The sequence below is a fragment of the Oryza glaberrima genome, chromosome 11 (assembly GCF_000147395.1).
Source record: "Oryza glaberrima chromosome 11, OglaRS2, whole genome shotgun sequence".
Classification (NCBI taxonomy): domain Eukaryota; kingdom Viridiplantae; phylum Streptophyta; class Magnoliopsida; order Poales; family Poaceae; genus Oryza; species Oryza glaberrima.
This window is the reverse complement of record NC_068336.1, coordinates 4419374-4442386: the sequence shown is the minus strand read 5'-3', so window position 1 is coordinate 4442386 and position 23013 is coordinate 4419374. Positions and strand designations below refer to the sequence as shown.

At 37.2% G+C, this 23013-nt stretch overlaps 1 protein-coding gene across 1 annotated transcript; it reads right to left on the bottom strand.

Annotated features, from left to right (window-relative positions):
• Positions 1-21: 21 nt before the first annotated feature.
• LOC127754163 (parkeol synthase) lies at positions 22-22661 on the bottom strand. The gene is made up of 18 exons (XM_052279637.1): positions 22437-22661; positions 21925-22110; positions 18225-18314; positions 17794-17988; positions 17597-17681; positions 15848-16014; positions 14664-14852; positions 10167-10280; positions 9038-9160; positions 8800-8922; positions 5939-6037; positions 5754-5810; positions 5165-5211; positions 4925-5068; positions 4647-4824; positions 2886-2966; positions 2703-2786; positions 22-141 (listed from the first exon to the last, which is right to left on the bottom strand). The coding sequence occupies exons 1-18, from the start codon at positions 22632-22634 to the stop codon at positions 22-24; spliced, it is 2280 nt and encodes a 759-aa protein (XP_052135597.1). The 5' UTR covers positions 22635-22661.
• Between the last annotated feature and the right edge of the window lie 352 nt (positions 22662-23013).

Genomic DNA, 23013 nt, shown 5'->3' with positions numbered 1-23013 from the left:
GCATAACTTAAAATCATGCTCCTATATGTTGCCTTCAAGCAGTACTCGGCGGCGATACCTTGTGAGAGCCATTATAGGGAAGATGTTCCTGAACTGGGAATAACTGGCCATGGCAGTTTGGAGAAAGACTCCAACAATTTCCTGTTGTTGACAGTCATAATAAAAATTTAATCAACTGTTTGCATATAGTAATAAAAGTTTATGTATATTTACAATAAAACATGTTCTCTCATTTCAACTCAACGACTGATCTATTGTATCTGACCATATTATACAATGCAAAAAATGTGCACAGATATATATACAAAATAGGTTCAGGTGTATTATGTTTAAACATACTGAGATCAATAACGATTTTGAGACTAGTGTAAAAATTTTGAGATCAATAACGATTATTTTTTGTGTATTAAAATTATAGATTTTGAGGACATCTAAAATTTGTAGCTCACAAGTTTTCATCTAAATTTAAATTTTTGATTTTGTAAACGACTTCAGATGGAGATAAGTTCTATAAAAAGTTTCAGAACTCGATTAGGCGTAAAAGTTTGTAGTTGACAACCTTTTTCAGTTAAAATGGTTTAGTTGATGAAATAATTTATAAGTTTAGGTGCTGAAATATTTTTATTAATATTTTTGATATTTTAAAATTCAAAATTTTGAATTTTTTAAATGACCTCAGAAGGAAATTGTAGTGCTTTACGAGATATGAACCTTAATTGTTTAGAACTTTTCAGTTGGGTTCATTTTCTTATATCCAAATATTTAATATAGCGAGATTAAGAGAATTAGTTATTACTCCCTCTGTTTTGAAATGTTTGACACCGTTGACTTTTTAGCACATGTTTGACCGTTCGTCTTATTAAAAACTTTTGTGAAATATGTAAAATTATATGCCTACATAAAAATATATTTAACAATGAATCAAATGATAGGAAAAGAATTAATAATTACTTAAATTTTTTGAATAAGATGAATGGTTAAACATGTTTAAAAAAGTCAATGGCGCCAAACATTTCGAAACGGGGAGAGAGTGTAAAAATGTCCCTTCACTAATCACAAGCGACTGTATGGCATAGTATGCTCTGGTCGCACGAGTGTTTGAATCCCCGAGGATACATATGTGCAAAATCGTCTGGTAGTGATTAATTAGGACATCACCATGGTGGATACACACGAGCCATTAATATTCTCGCACCAAGTTACAAGTTGTCACAAACTCAGTCTTTAGCGTTCGGTTCGGAACTAGCTGACCACCCTACACGGAAATGATAATATCTCCTTCATACGACATTGAAGCGACGCATACTTAATTTGATGCGTTGGTAAGCTAATAATGCTGAATGATTTCTTTCGGTTAATTCTTGTATTATCTCTAGAAGCCGATCTTGTGGATCATACCGTGTAGTCACGAACTCACGACAAGGTGCTACGTACGCGGTGGGTGTAAGTGGATCAGCCGCGAACCCACTTATAGGTTACGGTTTATTTTAGTCTATAAGTGAGTTTCGTGGGTTAACCACTTACACCTCTATGTACGCCACCAGTTTTGGGCTGTATCGGGCCTCATATCGTGTCGGGCAATAATCCTCCCAACCCTAGCTAGGTCATCCTATAGTGCATAAAGCTCAATAGCCGCCTCTTAGTTTCATGTGTTTTATTTAGACATATCGTTCACTATAACTGTGATGTCATGTCCATTTGTTGTGATCCAAAGCCCCTTGTTCTTGTTCTTAATTCTCGACAATGGCAATTAGGTCCTTTCATGTTAAGAGCTCGAACTTCATACTCGGATTCGCTTCATATGCATCTGCAATTTCAGATCACGTTCTTTCACTTTCTTGTTAGTGTCCTTTGATTCGCTTTGCATGGAAAGCATTCTTGGCAAGATCCAGAGACGGATCCAGGAACAAAAATTTAGGGGCTCAATTACACAGTTTCTTCAACCTCCAACTATTTAGGGACCTTTAGTTTATTATTTATAGTGAAAAAATCGCAGGGGGTGCTTCGAGGATATCCATGGGTCTTGTAGGTGTAGGGGGGACTTAAGTCCCTCCCTCACCCACGTTGGATCCGCCCTTGGCAATATCAATGGAGTTGGGTTCTTCAACGGTTCGAGTTAAAAGCCGGCCTAGATCATTAAGCCAAGTACTATCCACCAATAATCGAATCTATATATCATACCTACCGGAAGATTGATCCAGTGCTACATTAGGTAGTCTCCTGGGAGAAAAGTGTTTACCACCATTATCTATTTTTTACACTGTTCTTTTTCATTCTTAAGGGCTATCGTTGTGGGTTCAAGCAACTATGCACTACACACTATCGCTGTCACTATTCATCTAGTGGTTGCCAAAACCAGTGGTGAGGGGAGGGGGGGTTGTTACGAATCAGCGATCAAAAGCTTTGGCTCCCATCGGTTGCCCATTTTGCCTAATAAGCCAAAATGGCTTATTAGAAGATAAAAATTAATTTATAAATAAAACTTTTATAGATTTGTTCGTAGCGATTTAAAAGCCAACATTAATAAAAATTACGTTAAAAGCATCTCAAAATCAAGATAAAAAATTTAAATTTTGGCTTGTTTTTTGGGCTGTTTAGGCCAAACGATGGGCCTCTTTCTGTAGTAGTGCATGATACCTTATTACCATTATAGTTTATAATTAAATTAACACTGCTGTTGTAAGCAGTCAGCTGTTACTTACTTGCTGTGGAAATTCTCCATCCTCTAATTGCAAGTTGAGCAAAGCCTTGGCTGCTCGATGCAGAGGCACTGGATCTCTTTCAGCCTATAACAGCACCTTGAGTTAGTTTCCTTGTGAATGCGCCCATTATATTATTGTCCCAAAATCCACAGACCAAAAGTTATACATAAAAAAAGAACATACCTGCCCTGCATCAATTAGTGCAATCATGGCCCACGCAGTGTGCGTACCATGAGGTCGGTTGCCTTTAAGATTTGTGTAAACCTGATTGAATGAAAATCAGAAGATGGTTGGTCAGCTCTACGTGGTTGAAGGCTTGATTTAGGGCCTATTCATTTTAGCTTTTAGAACCAGGTTGCTAAATCTCGTTTTCCAAAATCCATAATTTTCAAGCTGTTTTTTTTTTCAAAATTTCTTGCGAAAATAAATAATCCATTAGCATCCGTTGTGTTGACTCCTTGTAGGAAATACGTAGAAATACTAAATCCTGACATAGCAGCATGCAACACTAGCCACAAAAAATCCTGATCCCTAAATACCAGCTTAAAACAATAATTTCGTTTCTCCCCCTACTTTAATGTTCGATATTGATTTTAACCCTATTTTTAGGTTTTTATTTTTGCCCATACTTTTTTAACCCTGATTTAGACGGAAGTTAGCGGGACTAGATTTATAGCAGTAAATAAACATTTTTCGAATTTGTGATTTACCTTTGTACCCCTGGGAAATATCTAACCTACAGTCTCTTCTCTCCTCTCACACTCACACACGGGTCAGTCCCGAAATCAATCCGAGCGGCGCAGGCGGCGGCGTGCGGGTGGCGGCAAGCAGGCGTCGGCCAGGCGCAGCTCCTCCCGCCGGCGAGCAGGCGCGCGCTCTGTGAGAGCTAGGCGGCGGGGAGAGGGCTAGGTCCTCTCGTTCTGTACCAGGGTGACTGCAGGAGCTGCTGGGCGTTCGCCGCGGCGGTGGAGGGCATCACGTCTATCCGGACGAACAACCTGCGTGGCGGCGAGCCATGGGTGGGTGTCGACGTCGTTGGACTCAGGGTTTACGTTACCGCCGGTAACTGCGCAGTTACCGCGGGGGTACGGTAATATAAATACCACGGTAACCTCCTTAAATTGAAATAAATTTTAAAAATAATTTGAATGTTTGATAAATTTTACACGGTTTTGTACAGTTTTTCACGGTTACCGCGTGGTAACCGTGCTTACTGCTGGGGCGTGGTAACCCCGGCCCCGGTGGTTTGGAAAACCCTGGTTGGACCACGTCGCGGGCCAGGCGGCATGGCGTTGGAGGCGTCGTACCCGTACGTACAGGGGGAAGCAGTCCACCTGCCTCCTCGACAACAGCACGGGGCCGCTGCTCCACGCCATTAACGGAGGATCAGCATGCAGCAACACGACACCGGCGGCGGGTTCAAACCGGACGGCGCCGTCCATCCAAGCAACAATTAGCTACATGTGTATTTTTGTTGCTGTGATTTGTAGGACAAGTCACATTGAGTTGAAATTTGTGATACTTGTGAGGCTGTTAAATGACTTAATACGACTGCGTAAAATGTTGTTGAAATTTTGTCAAAATGTTCCTGGAATTTTGTCAAAATTTCATCAAATTTAGAGTATGTCCAAATTGTTATGTTACTCAATGTGGATCATTTAATTTGAAACATATTCACATAAATAAATTTCCAAAGCCATGCATAAAATGGAGGCAAAACACAATTAATAAATAGAGATAGGAGAGAGTATAAATGTCCTTTTGCCAAGTATTTAACACCATTAACTTCTCCATCTAAAACAGGGGCAAAAAGATTGTTCGGTTAAAAGAAAAAGTGGGGACAAAAACAAAAATCCTAAAAATAGAGGTAAAATCAATATTGGACATTGAAGTGATAGCATCAACGAAATTGTCCCAAACTGATAAGGCTGATGTGAAAGTTACCTCGTCATGACTTGACAAATAGCTCTCGCCCCAGCCACCCGAAGGAAGCTGTTTTGACAAGAGAAAGTCACATGCCTTTCTAACTGTAGCGCTATTCCCAAGTGTCCTGCCTGCAGCAACTAATCCTGTCACTGCAAACCATGTGGCATAGGTGAAACAAACCCCCCAAGAACCATACCTGTAAGAACACAGCTTAATCAGAATTGAGTAGGGATTTTTTATAAAATCATCGGTCGTACATATTTGTAGTTATGTATGCATCCTGTCCTAATACATACCATGAACCATCGCTTCTCTGAGATTTCTCAATGAAATTAGCACCTTTGCTGATACAATTTTCCACCTCTTCCTTGCGGTGCCCTGGGTGAAGTTTTCTGAAAAATGCTAGACACTGAATTGATGATGATGTACATTCGACATACCTGTCAATTCAGATGCATATTGTTTGGGATTGTCTTATATACGATAAAAAAGGGAAGTACATAAGAAATGAAATTCAATGGGTTATCTCATCTTACGGATATTCAATCATTGCACGCCCAAATGCCTCTGTAGGATTAATATGCTGAACTCCAACAAAACATGTCAGTATTAGCCAAATTTAGTCATAGTGATGAATGTAGCTGTGCTTTTTGATCGACCATATAATTAGGGAGAAAAACAGATACGCATTTAATTTACATATATGCATATGTGCATTTAACTATGTTAACAGTAAACCTGTTTAAGTTTGCATTCTATGACACCATTTACTTGAGATTGTACAAAACAGGGGTGAATTTGAAGTTCTGATCCGTTGCACTTGATTTTCTCCATCCACCTTTTTTTTAACTGCAACACTTTATTTCTATAAATTTACCACGGTTAGAGATCTTCTCTCTTGTCCTGTTAAGAGTGCAATTGTATTTTTTTTCCCGGACAGATTAATACCGCTATCATATAGCATTGGTATCATTATTATTCATTAGCAAAGTCCACTTATTTAGGCGCGCTATCTTCCCCCTTTTGCTAGCAACAGAAAAAATAACTTGGTACATTGCGATTTACGTGTGTATATAACATATGGGAAAGGACAAAGGAGCATCCTGAAAGAAATCAACTCCTCACCTCCAGCCATGTATTAGACCTTACGAGTTCAAATGCTGAAAAGCCACCATTATCATTCTGTAAATGGTAATTAACACAAACATATCAGACACAAGGCTCTTCAAAGTTGAATATTGTACAAAATTCTGATCATTGACTACAACAACTCGTGCAGAATAGTAGACGGAAGATTGAAAAATGTTTACCATGAAAGACATCAGACAATTAATAGCATTGTATTGTGCATCAATTTCCAGTGGTTCACCAACGATTTCAGGAGATATCCTTGATAACAATAGACATGCCTGTACGTAAATTGTAACAGCATAGATACTTTTAAAAACCAAAGAAATTTATTAAGAAACAAAAAACAACATGCAACAGTTGGTTAAAAAAGATGTTGACAGTACAGCTGGTTCATTATCTTGAGTTCTTGAACCATGTGAGGATCTACGAACTGATATTGATAAACATGTTGTACAGTGCATGGCCAACTGTAATATTACTTCAAGGGAGCCAAGTCTTTTAACTGACTGTACTAAATGTGTATCTGGTGTGTTACTTGATGACACAAAGATAATATAATTAAAAATGTGGAGGGCAAAAAGTGGAGGCCCTATATGTTCCATGACCATTTGCTCCCTCTCCCCCTCAGTATTTCCCGCAGGCACTCGCACACCCTATTGTTTTGTTGTAATTCCAACATGCATGTGTTTCAAGTTGGGAAAATTAGCTAAACATTTAATATTTGGAACCAACAATAAGCATAAACAAATTACTATTGCACTGGGCTAGTTATTTACTCCAATTTAACAGCACTAATAATGAACTTGCACCCAAGAATGATGCTGCAGATGGGATTTTCTTGAATTTTGTTATATTTTACTTGACTAGTTTGAACTTGAACCTATTCCATAATTAAAACTTTCTTCAACCCTTACTCAAATCCAATTTGGCCATTTTAATGTCCTGGACAACTCATTAATTATTTGAAGGAGACAACCATGATATGAGGTTAACTAGATAACAGCTAGTCTCTAATATTCATATTCACATTTTCTATGGCTAGAAAGTCCACCCCTTAAAAGTTGCTACCAGTTTCTACAATCAATTATTTAGTATCTAAAGAGTTTGGTCTTAATATATACTGATCCAGGAACACCTCCATGTGTTGTCATGTGCTATGGTGGTCCTTTCATTGACAGTGGTGTTTCTGTTCTGATTTGCGAAATCCTTATATTATTTATTTGATGAACGTGTGTGGCTACCATAAGCAATGAAAGGACACGTGTAAGATGCTGATATTGATTCTGCCATGATCCATCCACACCCGTTGTCTTCAACTCTTCGTCATGCGAAACAAAAAGGGAGGTGGGGGGGCTGTACATGCTGCTGGTGCAGACGCGTGGTGGGGAAGAAGATGGTGGAAAGGAAGAAAATAAAGAAGATAAGGAATGAGTAAGGGCAGGTGGGACCCACAGTTCTTCAGCTAAGAGCAAGGTCAATAACGTAGCCTGCTGTTGGCTCCAAAAATTAGCCATATCATCTATATAAACAGTATAGCTAATGTGTACAATAGAAATACTATAGCACAAATAGTTTATTATCTTAATGGGACCCACCATCTTCTCCCACCTTTCTCTTTCTCCCTCCTATCCTCCTTCCTTGCTTGCGATCTTGCCTGTCTTTGTCTTCTGTTTCTTCTTTACATGGATGATGGATGGCAGCCGTGCGACGGATGTGAGTGATGCCGGCGACTGTGCATGATGAGAGCGCCATGCGGGCATGCGGCAGACGTGAGAGACGGCGGCGGTCAGGCCGGACGGCGGGCGTGCGGATAACGCGGGATACGAGCAGGACGAAGGCCGCGGCCGTGCGCCAGACGCGGGAGACAGCGGCGGTCGAGCTGGACGACGGCGGCCGTGCTGGGCGACGCGGAAGGCGACGGCAACCGTGCTGGGCGACGCGGCAGGCGACGGCGGCCGTGCTGGGCGACGCAGAAGGCGACGACGGGCGTGCTGGGCGACGCGGCAAGCGACGGCGGCCGTGCTGGAAGACGACGACGGCTGACACGGAAGATGTCAGTGGTCGATCCAGACGACGCGGACGCGGAAGACGAGGACGGCCGAGCCGGACGACGGCGGACGCGGAAGACGACGACGGCCGATTCGGGCGACGGCGGTTGATCCGGACGATGGCGAACGCGGAAGACGGGGCGGCGGTCGATCCAGACGACGCGGACGCAGAAAACGGCGGCGACCCCGACGACGGCCGTGCCGACGAGGGATTGGGATTCGATGACATACCCCCGCGACATTCTCAGGACCTATGTGTCAGTGACTCAATGTCACCGAGAATGTCACGGGGGAATGTCACCGAATCCTAATCCGCCGACGAGGGCGGATGGAGGCATGCGATGCGGGCTTGCGGCTAGCGCAGGTGTGCGGCGTGCGCCATCCTTGCAGGAGGCGGGCCCACGACCTTAGGTCGCGCGTGGAGCCGGACGACTAATTAGTCGCTCGCTCGTTCTCTCTCCTCAACTATCTCTCCTCCACATCATTCAAAAATCCTACGTGGTGTTTGTATCGCCAGCCCATCTAATTTAACTTTGGTGGGTTGTAATTATGCATCTTTTGATTTGGGCGTGTTCTTTCTAGAGGTTTTTTTCTATCCTTCCATAATAATACGATTTGCAGCTATTCTATAATGTATTCGAGAAAATAATGTATAGTATCTTAGTTCTCCAACTTAATTTGGTTGGACAATAAAAAAGATAACTTTCATTCATGCATGCCCCATATATATATATGGCCATTCCAACATTATACTAATTTATTTGACAGCAAATTCTTTATCCTACTGCGGTAATAGTTCTGCAGCAACTGTAAAAGGAGTTTTTTAGTAGTGGTGTCCAGGAAAACTATTAGTATGCTTCTGAAAGAATTACTTTATTTTTTGTGTATGCATGAGCACATATATAACGTTTTCGGTAGACAAAGGGAAAGAAATTAAAATAGATGAAAAATCATCTATCTATATTGGTAATAAGGAAAATTTAATCGTTTACCTTCAGTGCTGTCGCCGTGCAATCTGAAACTTGCCAGCCATCATCAGCTGTTGTAAATGTCCATCCACCTTTGGATATATGGCGATACCAGCGGTTGAAATCTCGGGGGCAATTGTCAAGCAACTTAATTTCATATAGAAAATAGCTTTCCTTATTATACATAACCATTAATTAATGCTGATTGAAATTGACATTTTATGGACAAATTACTGAGGTCTAATGGCATGATTATATATACCTGCGAATTCTTAAGGAAGGAATGCGCTCGTTTAAGAGTTGGTCCAAGCTCTTTGACAAGGTCAGTAGCCACAAGGGCCTCAACTGTGAGACTTGCGTCCCATACCTGGCTGCCATCGTAAATCTGCAGCGAACAGTTAACGTTGTAGGGCCTGAGAAGTCGTAACCCTGCAGTGAAATCGGGGCGCTGCTGCTCCACACCTCCACCACACATTTATGTTATGAATAGTAATTTTTAAAAAGTAAATTTCACAAAACTATACGTTTTATGGTCTAAGTTGCAGAAAACCACACACACTTTGATACTTAACACTTAAGTATATATATTTTGATAGTGTAGTTTCACACAACCACACTATTAATGAATGGATTCACCCGCGAGATGCCATGCATGGTTGTTTCATTTAGAACAAGGATATGGCATCCTATTACCAACCATCGCACGAAATTAATAGGATGTCACGTCCTTATCCTATATGGAACAAACACGCCATCTCAAGGGTTAATCCATTCATCGATAGTGTGGTTTTGTGAAACTAAACTACTAAAATATATGGATTTAAGTGTCAAGTATCAAAATGTATGTGGTTTTTTGCAACTTAAACCATAAAACATGTAATTTTGTGAAATTTACTCATTTTTAAATTTGAATGCTAATGGAGATTATTTATGCTAATATGAATGCTAGTGGAGACTTCTGAGCAACTGCAAATGGCTGCGTAGCCCAAATTAAAACTCGTACTGACTACCCACCAAGGTAGCAGTGGAGTCCTTGCATGTAATTTTTCTATTTACCTTCACCTTGCCCGAATAGTAGTATATTCAAGGACTTATATTGAGAGAGTAGGAAGGACTTTTCATCTATTAAACTATACATCAATCTCCCCGCAAAAAAAAAAAAAAAAAAAAAAAAAAAAAAAAAAAAAAAAAACTATACATCAATCTCAACAATTATGAAATATTCAGTATACTAAAAATGGTTTTATTGAGCATGAACAACAATTAGTAAACACCGTTGAAGTGTAAATTAATGTTGATTAGTTTGTTAATGCAGTAGCCATTGTATGGAATGTTGCGAAGCAAATAGCAGGAAGTAAGCCTTAAAAACTCAAAGAACGACCAAAACTTACCTGCATCTTCATGCCGTCTTCAGCGATCCATAAATAATCATATACGCGTGCAATATGGCATTTGAATGCCTCTGAGCTTGGATCTTCAACCCAGCAAGCAAGAGTATTTAATGCCTGTGTATAATTTACTTAGTTATTTTATTTTTCAGCTATTAGTGACAAGCTGATGGGAAACAAATGTAACCACACTAGGGCATAAACTAATTTCTGACAGAAGTTCAATAACTATGAAGTACACAAAGTAATACTCCCTCTCTCCATTCCAAATTGGTCTACATATAGTTTTTTTAGGTCATTCCTAAATGATCTACATATTTGTGTTCATTCATTAAGTCTATTCGTTAGTTGTGCATTGGAGTAAACAGACATTGATGCATGCATCTATGCACACAAGTATTTATAACCCACATTCAATATCTTGATTTACTATTGGCTAGGAAATAGTGGGGATGGTGCATGCATCGAGTTTGTTGCTAGAGTATGAAAGAGTTATTAGCTTTTCTTAATCTTGGTGTACCTATGAAATATACAGATCAATTTGGAATGAGGAGAGTAAATCGTAACCTATATGAGGATCAGTTCATGTAAAACGGTTAAAACCAAAGTTATTACATTTCGAGCAATAACGAGTATTTGCTGGCCCCTCACCCCTAAACATAGAACGTTGTACCAACCCCACCATGTCACTACTACAGTTGGGCCACATAGGCCATCAACTACTACTACAGTGATACATAGGGCATGGATATTACAGTTGAGGGTTTCGGATTTCTTGGATGGATGACTCTGATTTCTTAGTGTACATTTTAGGGACATGACTACATAGTGACCGCACTCTATATTGTTTTAACCAGAGATTCATCTTAGACCTGGTTGCATACTAGTACACCAAATGATACATGTTTTTTTTCTTCTTATAGATTTTTCTTTTTAAATTATTTATCTGATTTATAATCCGATTACACCATTGTGTTCGTTGCAATTAAATTTTTACAACAAGATCTTACATGACTATATTTTGATAAAAGAAATATCTATGTTGTAAATTACTTTTATTGTATATGTAAGTTACTTTTATCATATATATAAATTACTTTTCGATTTGATTAAATTATTTATTATACAATCATAATGTTGTGAGTTGTTTATTTTATTATCTTTTTTAGTCAATTCCATAATTTGTGCTGATTAAATTTAATTTTTAGATAGACTCATGTTTTTACCTCCATAACGGATCTACTTTTAATGTCATGATAAAGTTACTTCTATAATTTATGTAAATTACTTTTAAGTTTTACTGAAATTACTTTTATATGTATAAGAAGTAATTTAGTGAAATCCAAAAGTAATTTAGATATACTATAAAAGTAATTTGTAATTTTTCATCAAAATATAATCATGTGAGATCTTGTTGTAAAGATTTAATTCTTACGAACACAACCATGTAATTGGATCATAAATCAGATGTGTAGTTTAAGAGAAAATTTTATTTGAAATATAGGTGATAGGAATATATTTTCTACTTACTTGATGGGAGTACTACAGTTAAGGCATCGAGATAGAGTTTCTCGTTACGAAACTCCTAGTTGGCGATTGATCGCCAGGAGCGATCGGTTTCCCCCCTCTCCTCCACGTGGTTTCCTTTTTTGGCACCGCATTACTTTTCAATTTTAATTTATTTATGTACCTAAAGTTTATACACCTTAAGTTTACACATCTAAAGTTTACAAACCCAAAGTTTATAAATCAAAAGTTTTATATCCTATTCAAATTTGAATTTAAATTCAAATATTTTTTATATATAGTATTTCTATACATCTAAAGTTTATACACCTAAAGTTTATAGACCCAAAGTTTATAAGTCAAAAGTTTACATACACGATTCAAATTTGAATTTGAATTCAAATATTAGTTTATAGACCCAAAGTTTATAAGTCAAAAGTTTACATACCCGTTTCAAATTTAAATTTGAATTCAAATATTTTTATATATAGTATTTCTATACATAAAATTTTCCAACTTTGTTTTTTTATTTTTTAAAAAATTTATAGTGTAGTAGGAAGAGAAAAAGGGGAGGAGAGGAGAGGTGTGTACAGTGGGGCATGGGGATCGCTCCTTTGGAGCGATTGATCGCCCATTAGCCACACCCCTCTCGTTAGCACTAAAACGAGAGAACTTTTGATTTAGATTTTGCCTTTATGTGGATATGATCTCAGGAAATTGTCATCGGATAAAACGTGAGGGATATGGACTCGTGGGTAGTAAATCTTTTTTTTTTTGACCTGGGGGTGGTAAATCTTTATTCCACACCATTATTACTTGGCCCCACAGTGGATTAACAGTCAATTATTTTCTCAAACTAACATTGGAATTTCTTGAGAGGTTGTGATTAGAATAGAGATGGATAGACAGATAGTGGATCTCTCTGATTTGAAGTTAGCAAAACTATTCAACATGTTTGTTCATACTACCCGTTGTCTGAAGGACACGACCTCAAGGTAATGAAGCTAGCTGTAGCATATGGTGTTAAAGCCTATATCAGTATATGTCCAATTAGGATAAGAATTTGAACCCATTCATCAAGAGAAAATTAATTGATCGGTTTCTCGGAGCGTGTGCAGTGTGAATTCCAGAACCGGATCGAAGTTAAAGCGGTTCACCTTTCATTGCTTGTTACTTGGATTGGAAGTTGTATCCCCGTTTGTACGTGTTCCGCCCTTGGAAATGGAGCTGCTTTTTAGGGGTGGCTTGCCTTCCACGTCCACCCATGGTAAATACTTCCGGGGATTCCTAGTTGGCGCGTGCGTGTCGGCAACACGCACGCGGCCCAACCCTCGCGCGACAGCCCATGATTAACACCGTAATTAGTATCATAACTAGTTTTGATTTCTCAGTAATTTACCGTGTCCTAATTTTTTAAGTAACAGATTTAAACATATCTACACGTGAAGTCAAAATTTGAAAACTTTCAATCTAGATTTAAAAACTTTTCAACTCAAAATTTGAATTTTTGAAGTCAAAATTTGAAAACTTACAACTTCTCATCTCAAATTTGAAAAACTTTCTACTAGGGTTTAAAGCTTTCAACTCGAGAGCAACTCGAGATTTTGAAAACTTTCAACTCAGATTTGAAAACTTTCAACTCGGGATTGAAAACTTTCAACTCGGATTTAAAAACTTTCAACTCGAAATTTGAAAACTTTCAACTCGAGATTTGAAAATTTAAAGATTTAAAAATTTTCAAGTCAAGATTTAAAAACTTTCAAAAAAAAAAAATGAAAACACTTGATGCTGAAAGATTAAAAAGTAATCAGGAAAAAATGCAAAAAAAGGAAAGCGAAAAAAATCACAAAAAAAAGAAAGCGAAAAAAAGAAAATGGCGGTAGGTTAGCCAAAAAAAATCGCGCGCGCCGCGTGGGCTGTGTGGGCCGAGAGTGCACGCTGCCGGCGCGCGCGCGAATTAGGATTCTCGAATATTCTCTCCATTTCACAATGTCTAGGTTCATTAGCATCAATATGAATGTGAAAAATGCTAAAATGACTTATATTGTGAAATAGAGGAAGTATATTTCCATGGGCGACAGATCTTTTTGTCCACCCCTACAAATAATTTATGTATTAGTGGTGGTTTATGATACTACTTTTTCCTAATGTATATGCTGAAATAAATAACAAGATGCCGTTACAATATTTTCTCACTAATTAAGCTATTCTACCAAGCATTTTGATGATCACAATTTGTTTTCCACATAGTAATGTCGTCGTTGCTAATAGTAGAACACTTTCCAACTCAGAGCGCAAAACAATCTTCCGTGAGATTAGATTGTTCCTATAAGCCATATATATATGTTTTTTTGAAGGGTACAACTTAGGATACACACTTTACATACACCATACTCACACCACGACACACGCACACACACTAGGAAAGAGATTGTAGGCACTAGTTCTCAGTGCACGGGAAACGTACCGTCCCACTAAACGCGCACGCATGTTTGTACCCTATTATCTACCCGGGACCATCTGAAGACAGTCCCGGAGAAAAAGGGGAAAATTCCCCATGGGCGAGAGACGAGTGTTAAGTCTGGGACTCAACGCTGGTTAGCATGGAGCAAGCCACTAGCTCCTGCCACCCACGCTACGCGCGGTCCTCATAAGCCATATATATGTAGTCATCAACCATAGTACTCCCTTCCTTCCAAATTACTATTAATTTAGAAAAGACAAAATAAAATAGTTATTTGGGACAGATGGAGTACTTTCTTGTTTACGCGCCATGAAAATGTATAGGGACGCTATGTGTATATGCACTGTCATATTATAAAAGACTAAAGATGGACTTGTTCCTAAAATAAATGGAGTGTTACTACCCACTCATGTATTTTTTTTGCAAGGTCACTAAAAAAGTAGCTGCGTCAATTAGCATCAAGAAAGTTCTAAGCAAGAAGACAGCACCTCTATTATGTAAAAAGTAACAAACAATCATAGTCAGTTTACCTTGGGTACACCACCCAAACAGATGTATCGAGTGCACTCATCTTCATAGTGAACATTCCTCATGGAAGTGGCCAGAGCTTTCTCCCTCAGTTTTCTCCCAGGCCAGCGCAACAAAACTGGTTCAATAAACTTGTCGAGAAAGGACCAAAACATATCCAGATTGGATGAACGTGGATAGTACATATCTTCCTGAGGTGTGAGCATATAAATGATCATCTAGACAGTAGAAAAGTCTTGGTAACAGAATAAGATGATATGACATCTATAATATGACATCTCTTATATATATATATATATATATATATATATATATATAAACATACATATATACATATATATATATATATATATATATATATATATATATATATATATATATACACACACACATACATATATATATATATATATGCATATACATATATATATATATATATACATATACATACATACGTATATATACATATATATATATACTTTCTTGTTTCACTACTCCCTCCGTCTCAGAATATAAGTATTTTTTAAACTCTAACACGATCTTCGAGATACTATTTTGACTAACAATATCTATAGAAATAAAATATTTAAAATAAAAAGAGTTGCATATTATAATAGTTTGTATAATGATAAATCTAATAACATCAATTTTATATGATTGATCTTCTTTATTTTTTTCTATTAATAGTTAAAGTTAAAAATATTTGACTTGTATATTCTGGTGAGACGATTAAGACGCTAATTATAGAGCTATATTTGTTTTAAAGTATGTGTAGTTAGCCAATAGTTTGTCGTGATTCAACAATATTTTAATGGTACAATACATTAATGTCAAGTACTAGCTCCGCTCTTAAAAGTATGATACCATTAACTTCTTACTCAAATGACTCACAATATTTATTTAATCAATTAGTTTAAAGTGAAATGGGTAACATTTGATCTAACATCAGAACTATTTTATGGTTAACAAATATATTTGTCTATTTCAATAAATATTTGTCGGAAATATGAAAACTCAAATGAATGAAAAAAAATCAATGGCATCTTATATTTAAGAACCAAGGTAGTATATGTAATTAGCAAATAGTTTGTTGTTAATATATTTTCCAAACAACAGTTTTTTAGTGGTACAGTACATTAATAAAAAAATAGTACAGTACATTGACTACACAATTTTCTATACCAACCTTTGCACACTGAGTACGAGCTTTGTTCCAGTCAATCTCATCATAGGGGTCATTGTATAGTTCACTTCTTAGCTCTAGCACAACTGGTGTTACTGGGCCAACAAACCTTTTTCCATAAACGTAAGACATGGGTATATACACCATTCGGATATAGCACGACATTCGACCTGCATTATGTTGTGAATCAGTAATACATCATATTATCAATGAATGGCCAACAACATAGAAATTTTAACATTTATCAATTCGGTGTATTGCAGTTGAATGCATGATTTGATTGTTCACTACTAAATTGAATTGGTTAGCTACGTACACAAATGAAGAATTTTATGATGCAATATTTTAATGATTGGATATAGTCTAATTGGCTGGTACCAAGGTAAAAAACAAATCTCAAGAAGCAGCTTTATAATGTAAAAATATCTCAAAATTACAATTTAGGCACAGATTTTATGAAACCTGTACATTTATGGTCATTTTTTTTATTTAAACGAAAAACCTCTATGACAGCACTAGATTAGAAATCTTTGTTGCAACTGATGGTGTTGCAGCATATGTCTTTTCTTCTATTAACACCCGTAAATATGTATTTTTTTCACATTGCATGCGTTACTGCATTATTTAGTAGTACTCATGTACACATGCATGGATACCTATATATATTGCACTGCACGTAAATATGATTTATATTTTTTAAAACATATTTAATAGAGGTGGCAGCACACTCTCTCTGCATGGATTTAAGATGTACCAGCACGGTCTGAGGGAGGACGTGCTCAAGGAGGCTTTTAACTATTTGCCACTCTTACGAGGTGCTTAACGATTTGACACTAGACCCACATGTCATAGACAATGTTAGAGTATACAAAACAAAAAAAAATACGTGTATACAAAACCAAAAATTTTCGTTTGTGTGCTTACATATAAAAAACAAAAAAAATATGTGTATACAAAGTTTGCGTACATACGTATTACAAAACCAAAAAAAAGAAAAATATACGGAAAAGAAAAAAAAGAAAAAAAAGAAAACTGGAGAGGATACGGAAGAAAAAAAACAGAAAAAAAACCGTACGCGCGTTTGCCGGCTCCTCTCCGCGTGCGACACGCGTCTAGTCCCGTGAGGGGTAGCGAGCGCGATTAGTCGCGAATTAGACTACTTGTACATGGGGGCTGTCCATAGAGCTGACATAAGGCCCATATATATGTGGTATATCCTGATGGCAACATATCCTATGCACACAGGTTCTCACGTGTACACACGTGCACACCAACTAAAAAATGTCACCAAAAAATCTAGAAAAAATCATACACATACTTTCAATTGTATTACACCTAGGGGTAAAATCTTAACGTCAAATTCATTATATTTTAGCCGTAACAAAAAAAACAAAAAGTCTGACAGTTTTAAGGTTGCAATTTTGTTAGAAATTTATCTTTTTTGTTATTCTCTACATAGAATGAATTTGAAGATGCGACTTTGTACGTAGATGTAATACTATTGAAAGTACATGTATAAATTTTTCTAGAATTTTTTGTGATAATTTTTAGTTGGTGTACACGGTATGTACACGCGAGGGCCTGTGTGCATAGGATACGCTCCCTATACCGATAGTGTTGGCATAGCTACAATCCAAACACCCCAGGTTTTCCTAAATTTAAGTTGCGACTAAGATTTTTTGGGGCTAACCCCAAACACATTCCCTATACAACACGTGCATGAATATGGTGCCTCAAGAAAGCAAGCGGTACCTGGGTGAAATGGCAGTTGATACGGCAATAGTAATAACTCTGGTGGCACTGGGTTATTACCGGACCAATCAAATACTCCAAGTACCTGAGATAATAAGTGAAATAAAACTACGGAAGCTTCTCCATATATGAAACCAGTTTGAAAAAGTTTGAAATGGCATAAATGCCATAAACAAAGAAGTGTATTAATCCCATACCGAGAGCCAGAACTTCCCCCATGATGACGCAAATGTGGCTCCTCCATGATCTAAAATCCAGTTTCGACCATTCTCTATGCATCCATCTCCACCATTTGGACCCTCCCCAAGCAATCTCAAAGCAACATAGTTCAGGGATGAGCCAAGCATGGTGCTGTGGCCCTCAATGTGCAACCCCCACCCTCCATCTTCATTCTGCAATTATATATATTAATTGTTAGGAATAATCTAGACTTATGCATGTTTGAATCTTGCATTTAGGGTGGAGATGTTCTAGCTAGTCACATTAATTTGTTTAATGTGGTTGCATTAGCATGTGGCATAAACGAGATCTGTTCACGTTGATGCTGTGGTAATTAAGTTCAGTTTCCAACATATATTCACGAAAAGTAATGTAAAGTTTATCAACAAATTAATTAAAGTAACCTTGCCTGGTGATTATAGATGTACCGGCGCATCTCCTTCTGATGTTCCGATGATAAAACAATGTTCAGAACTCCACTGACATGCAATGTTATAATCTGAGCACATGCGAGTCAAAACATAATGATGATCAGCTTTCTTAATTACCTAGCAAGAACTGAAAAATCAATTTACATATGAGGCTAAAATGCACCCAGTTGCATTCTCTATTCAGAATGCACGTACGCTGCAGTTGCAACCAAGAGACTAGACCAATTGCAGCTTGACGGAACGGATTGCAATTGGACCGAACCAGTTGCAACTCGGACCGAGCTGGTTGCAACTCGGATGGAGCCGGCTGCAACGGTTCGAGTTGCAATTTGGATCGAGCAGTTACAACAAGACTGCAATTTTTAGATGGGGCTAAATTTTTTTTTTAAATTTTTGTTACATCGGATTTTATACACTAATTTGGAGTATTAAACATAGACTAATAAAAAATAATTTCATAAATGAGAGCTAATCCGCCAGATGAATTTTTTAAGCCTAATTAATACATAATTAGCAAATATTTACTTAGCATCACATAGGCTAATCATGGATTAATTAAGCTCAATAGATTCGTCTCGCGAATTAGTCCAAGGTTATAGAATGGGTTTTATAATTAGTCTATGTTTAATACTCCAAATTAGCGTCCAAATATCCGATGTGAAAGAGACTAAATTTTAGTCCCTGTGAACCAAACACCCTAGAGGGTGGGTGCATTCTGCATATACAAAATTAAATGCACCCAGGTCGTGACGTGGGTAATTATCAAAATAGCACGGTGTGTCGTGGAATACAATAAATTAGTAGGGTGGCCCACACAATTGCACGGCTAGCACCCAGATAAAATTTTTCAATCTTTTTACACATAATTTTCTTTAAGAACTATTAAATAATAATATCATTCTCTTAGGACTTTATAAAAGTTAAACCTCATGATCATCGAGTTTTTAATTTTATATTTTTAAGTCACATCAGCCACCATCCCTTACTCCTTAACTGGCCGTTTAATTGTTTATCTAGCCCTCCATGACTTCTATGTTCATCCACTTTTAAAATAATTGGATCTTACATAGTTTGTTGTCTTGTCAGGTTCTGTATTTACAATTTTTAGAAGTCCAGTCAAATATCGTCACCCTGCTCCTTTACTGTCCGCTTATTGCCCCCTCCCCTCTTTATTGTCATTGGAAATTTAAAAATAAAACCTGATTATTGTGTGTTTACTCTTTTACTTTCTAGTAGTCCAGTCAACCACCATGAACCTACACCTTTATGACCTATATGCCACATTTACTCTTTATCGATATTGGGATTCTTAAAATTGGATCTAGTTATAGTTGAGGTTTTTTTTACAATATTTAGATGTACTCCTTTACAGTCCATTTGTTGCTCCCCTCTTTATTGTCATTTGCCATCCCTCAGCTCACTCTTCGATGGCAAATCGTCGTTTCCCTGCTCCTTTCTTGCCCATCCACTTATCTAACGGTACTGCTATTTTTCATCTTTATTGGCATCGGCACTTTAAAAATTGAACCTTAGCATTGTTCGGGTTTCTTTTTATAGTTTTTAGACACCGTCACCATTGCTTTACTCATTTGTTGCTTCTCGGTTTGCTCTCCCATGGAAACCACTGCCTCCCTACTCCTTTTTCGTCTATCCACTCGTCAAGCCATGCCATCTTTATTTTTCTTTATCGTTTAGTGCCAAACAAAATTGAAACTTATTGTCGCTGTGATTACGATAGAAGTCCCACATATGTGGTCGGCATCGTATCCCCTGTCTTACTTGCTTTCCGCCTGTCATCACCCTTTGGTAGCTCTGGTAGTTCTTGATATTATATTTTCATTAAACTTATTGTCGCTCTGATTACGATAGAAGTCCCATATATGTGGTCGACACCGTATCCCCTGTCTTACCCGCTTTCCTCCTGTCATCGCCCTCTGGTAGTTCTTGATATTGTATTTTCATTTCAGAATTTAATGATTCTTTAAGTTTATTTGAAACTCATATTGAAATCCAATTTTACAATGTATTTTTTTATTTCAAATTTTAATGAGATAATCGATGTATGGCTGCAATATAGGGCTGAATGCCTGTACATGAGCCTTAAGCAGTTCAGCCTGATCGAACAACGCCTCTGCATGTTTTTTTCCCCTATCGGAAGGCCTTCAATTTTTCTAGCAGGTCCCGAGTCTTTTTTTTTTTAAAGAAAAAAATTCCATTAGGCTAAAGTCCTCATAATAGTCCGGATCGTATTAGGATGCCCACCGGTTATGCAACCTTTTCTTAATTCCTCCTTTTACAACCCTTTCTAGTATTTCTAAGGATATAATTTTGTTTTGTATTCAATTATTTCTAAGGATATTTCTCTTTTTCTTCAATTAATGTGAGAATTTCTAACATCTAAAATAAACATGGTATATTTTTAAATTATATTTCTACTTGAACTCTTCTTTATTTTTACTCAGATTAATGTGGGACTATCTACCATCCAAAGTGAGTTTTTATTTTGATCCTTTAATGATTTTAAAGTTTATTTAGAATTTGTGTTGAAATCCAATTTTGGAATTTATTTGATTTATTATTCCAATTTTTTCTACTTAATTTGTTTGAATTTTTTCTACGTATCCGAGTCATAGTTTGTTGTTGCAATGTACTGATGTGTCTATTTCTAATGCACTTTAGGTAGACGACTGTAATTTTCCAGAACTTTTTATGGATTCTTATTGAATCTTAACCGTTAAAATCTAGACCGACCACGATCTAAATTATAATCCTACTTAAACTCATTATTCTTGCTATGCAGTCTTTACTTATAAAATTATTTTATTATATTTTATTTTGAATTTGGTTGTTTTTTAAAGATTATTTGAAATTTGTACTGAAAATCCAGTTTGGAATTTATTTTATTTTCTATTCTAAATTTTAATTAATCTCGTGTTGTTTTCTAGATGTATGCTATTTCAATTTTCGTTTTATTAAAAAAAAATTGGTAATTTATACATTGTATTCCTACTTAAATTTTATCTTTTTTTCCTTCGATGACAGGAAGAATATATAAAACTAATATTTTTTAAGAAAATCATTTAAAGACCTAACATTATTTTTGTGCAAACGTATACACAAATAAAATACTTTTTAAGATAATGCATCAAGCCAGGATAGATATGTTTCAGGGAAGAACATAAAGTGCTAAGGAAGAAGAAAACTCATAATATATTTGCATACGCGGGAGATGCAGATGCCTTTTTTTTTTACGTGTATGACTTCTACTATACGGGCTCGATTTAGTCGATATGGTCAGACTCTATCCTTTTATGACTATATGCGGGAGTCTATATCCATTGTTTTTCCTGTTATATCAATCTAAGACCATTAAAATATGGATATACTATGATCTAACGCGGTCAATATTTTTTTTTTTTTCGATTAATGTGGTAATTTCTAGGCTCCAAAGGGAACGTAATGACTCGTTTCAAAACTGTTTTAATAATATAATAGATAAATACTTCCTTCGTTTCATATTATAATACTTTCTAGTATTGTCCATATTCATATATATGTTAACGAATCTAGATATATATGTTTGTCTAGATTCATTAACATCTATATGAATGTGGGCAATGCTAGAAAGTCTTATAACCTGAAATGAAGGTAGTAGATAAAACAAGCTAGAGCAGGTACCAAGCCTGGCAAAAGGAACATAAGTCCTGCATAATCCCCGGGCCAGTGTCCATCATGTGCCTGCAAATTACAAACGCGGCTTACGGCCCGTTTCAAAGAGCTCCACACAGCTTCCCCCATGACGTCTTCATGCTCTCCACGCTTGACAGCGAGAAGGTCCAGCCTTTGACAGTTTTCTTTAGCGAACTGCAAAATAGAGAGAAGGTAAGAGAGTTATCAGTGTGGTCTCATGAGCTCAGAATGAAAGTCCTCGAAAGCATTAGCTTACACCAGAGCACAGAACAGTGTATGTTTTTTTTTCAGTGCCAATTTAATTTACAAGAGAAGTTAAGTAGATTAGTGTGAATTAGGATCAGTTTAGCGCACAGCTCTGCCTTGTTCCAGTGAACCAGCTTAATTTTTTTTAACACTAGCTAGCTTCCCGTGTTGGAAATTAAAAATATTTTGTACAACGGGTTGCGCCAAGGACCACAGGAGAAGATGTGGTCGATGTGTCGTGGACATGGACGAACCTGCATCCGCATGAGGAGGTCGCTAGAATGCTTGCGGTCGAAGCGGTGGTCGGCGAACTCGCGGCGCGCCTTCTCCACATCGGCGCGCTCCTCTGGCGTGCCGAGGTCAGGGTCGAACTCCCACACTTGCCGGCCGAGGAGATTGTTTACCGACCGCAGCCATGGGCTGCCGCCCTCCGACACCTTGAGCCTCCACATGTACGAGCCCGGAATTGAAGCAGGTGGTGGTCTAATAGCTAAGGTACGTGCGTATGCTCCGGTATCAACTAATTTTATAGAGGGTCAAAGCGTCTCCAACACACCACCCAAATCACTCTCTCCAAACATCTATCTATCTATCTATCTATCTATATATATATATATATATATATATATATATATATATATATATATATATATATATATATATATATATATATATATATATATATATATATATATATAGCCATCTCTCCAATTGATTTAACTAGTTGGGTGACCCGCGCAATTGCGCGGCTAGCACCCAAACAAAATCATATATTTTTCAGTATGATTTTACTTCAAATTTATTAAATAGCTATGTTGTTGTCTTATGACT

Coding starts and splice junctions, on each gene's coding strand:
- LOC127754163 (XM_052279637.1), bottom strand. CDS start 22,634: ATGTGGAGGCTCAAGGTGTCGGAGGGCGGCAGCCCATGGCTGCGGTCG. Junction 14,853..15,847: donor CTCGTACTCAGTGTGCAAAG/GTTGGTATAGAA, acceptor CTCACACCTCAG/GAAGATATGTACTATCCACG. Junction 2,967..4,646: donor ATTTGTCAAGTCATGACGAG/GTAACTTTCACA, acceptor TCATTCAATCAG/GTTTACACAAATCTTAAAGG.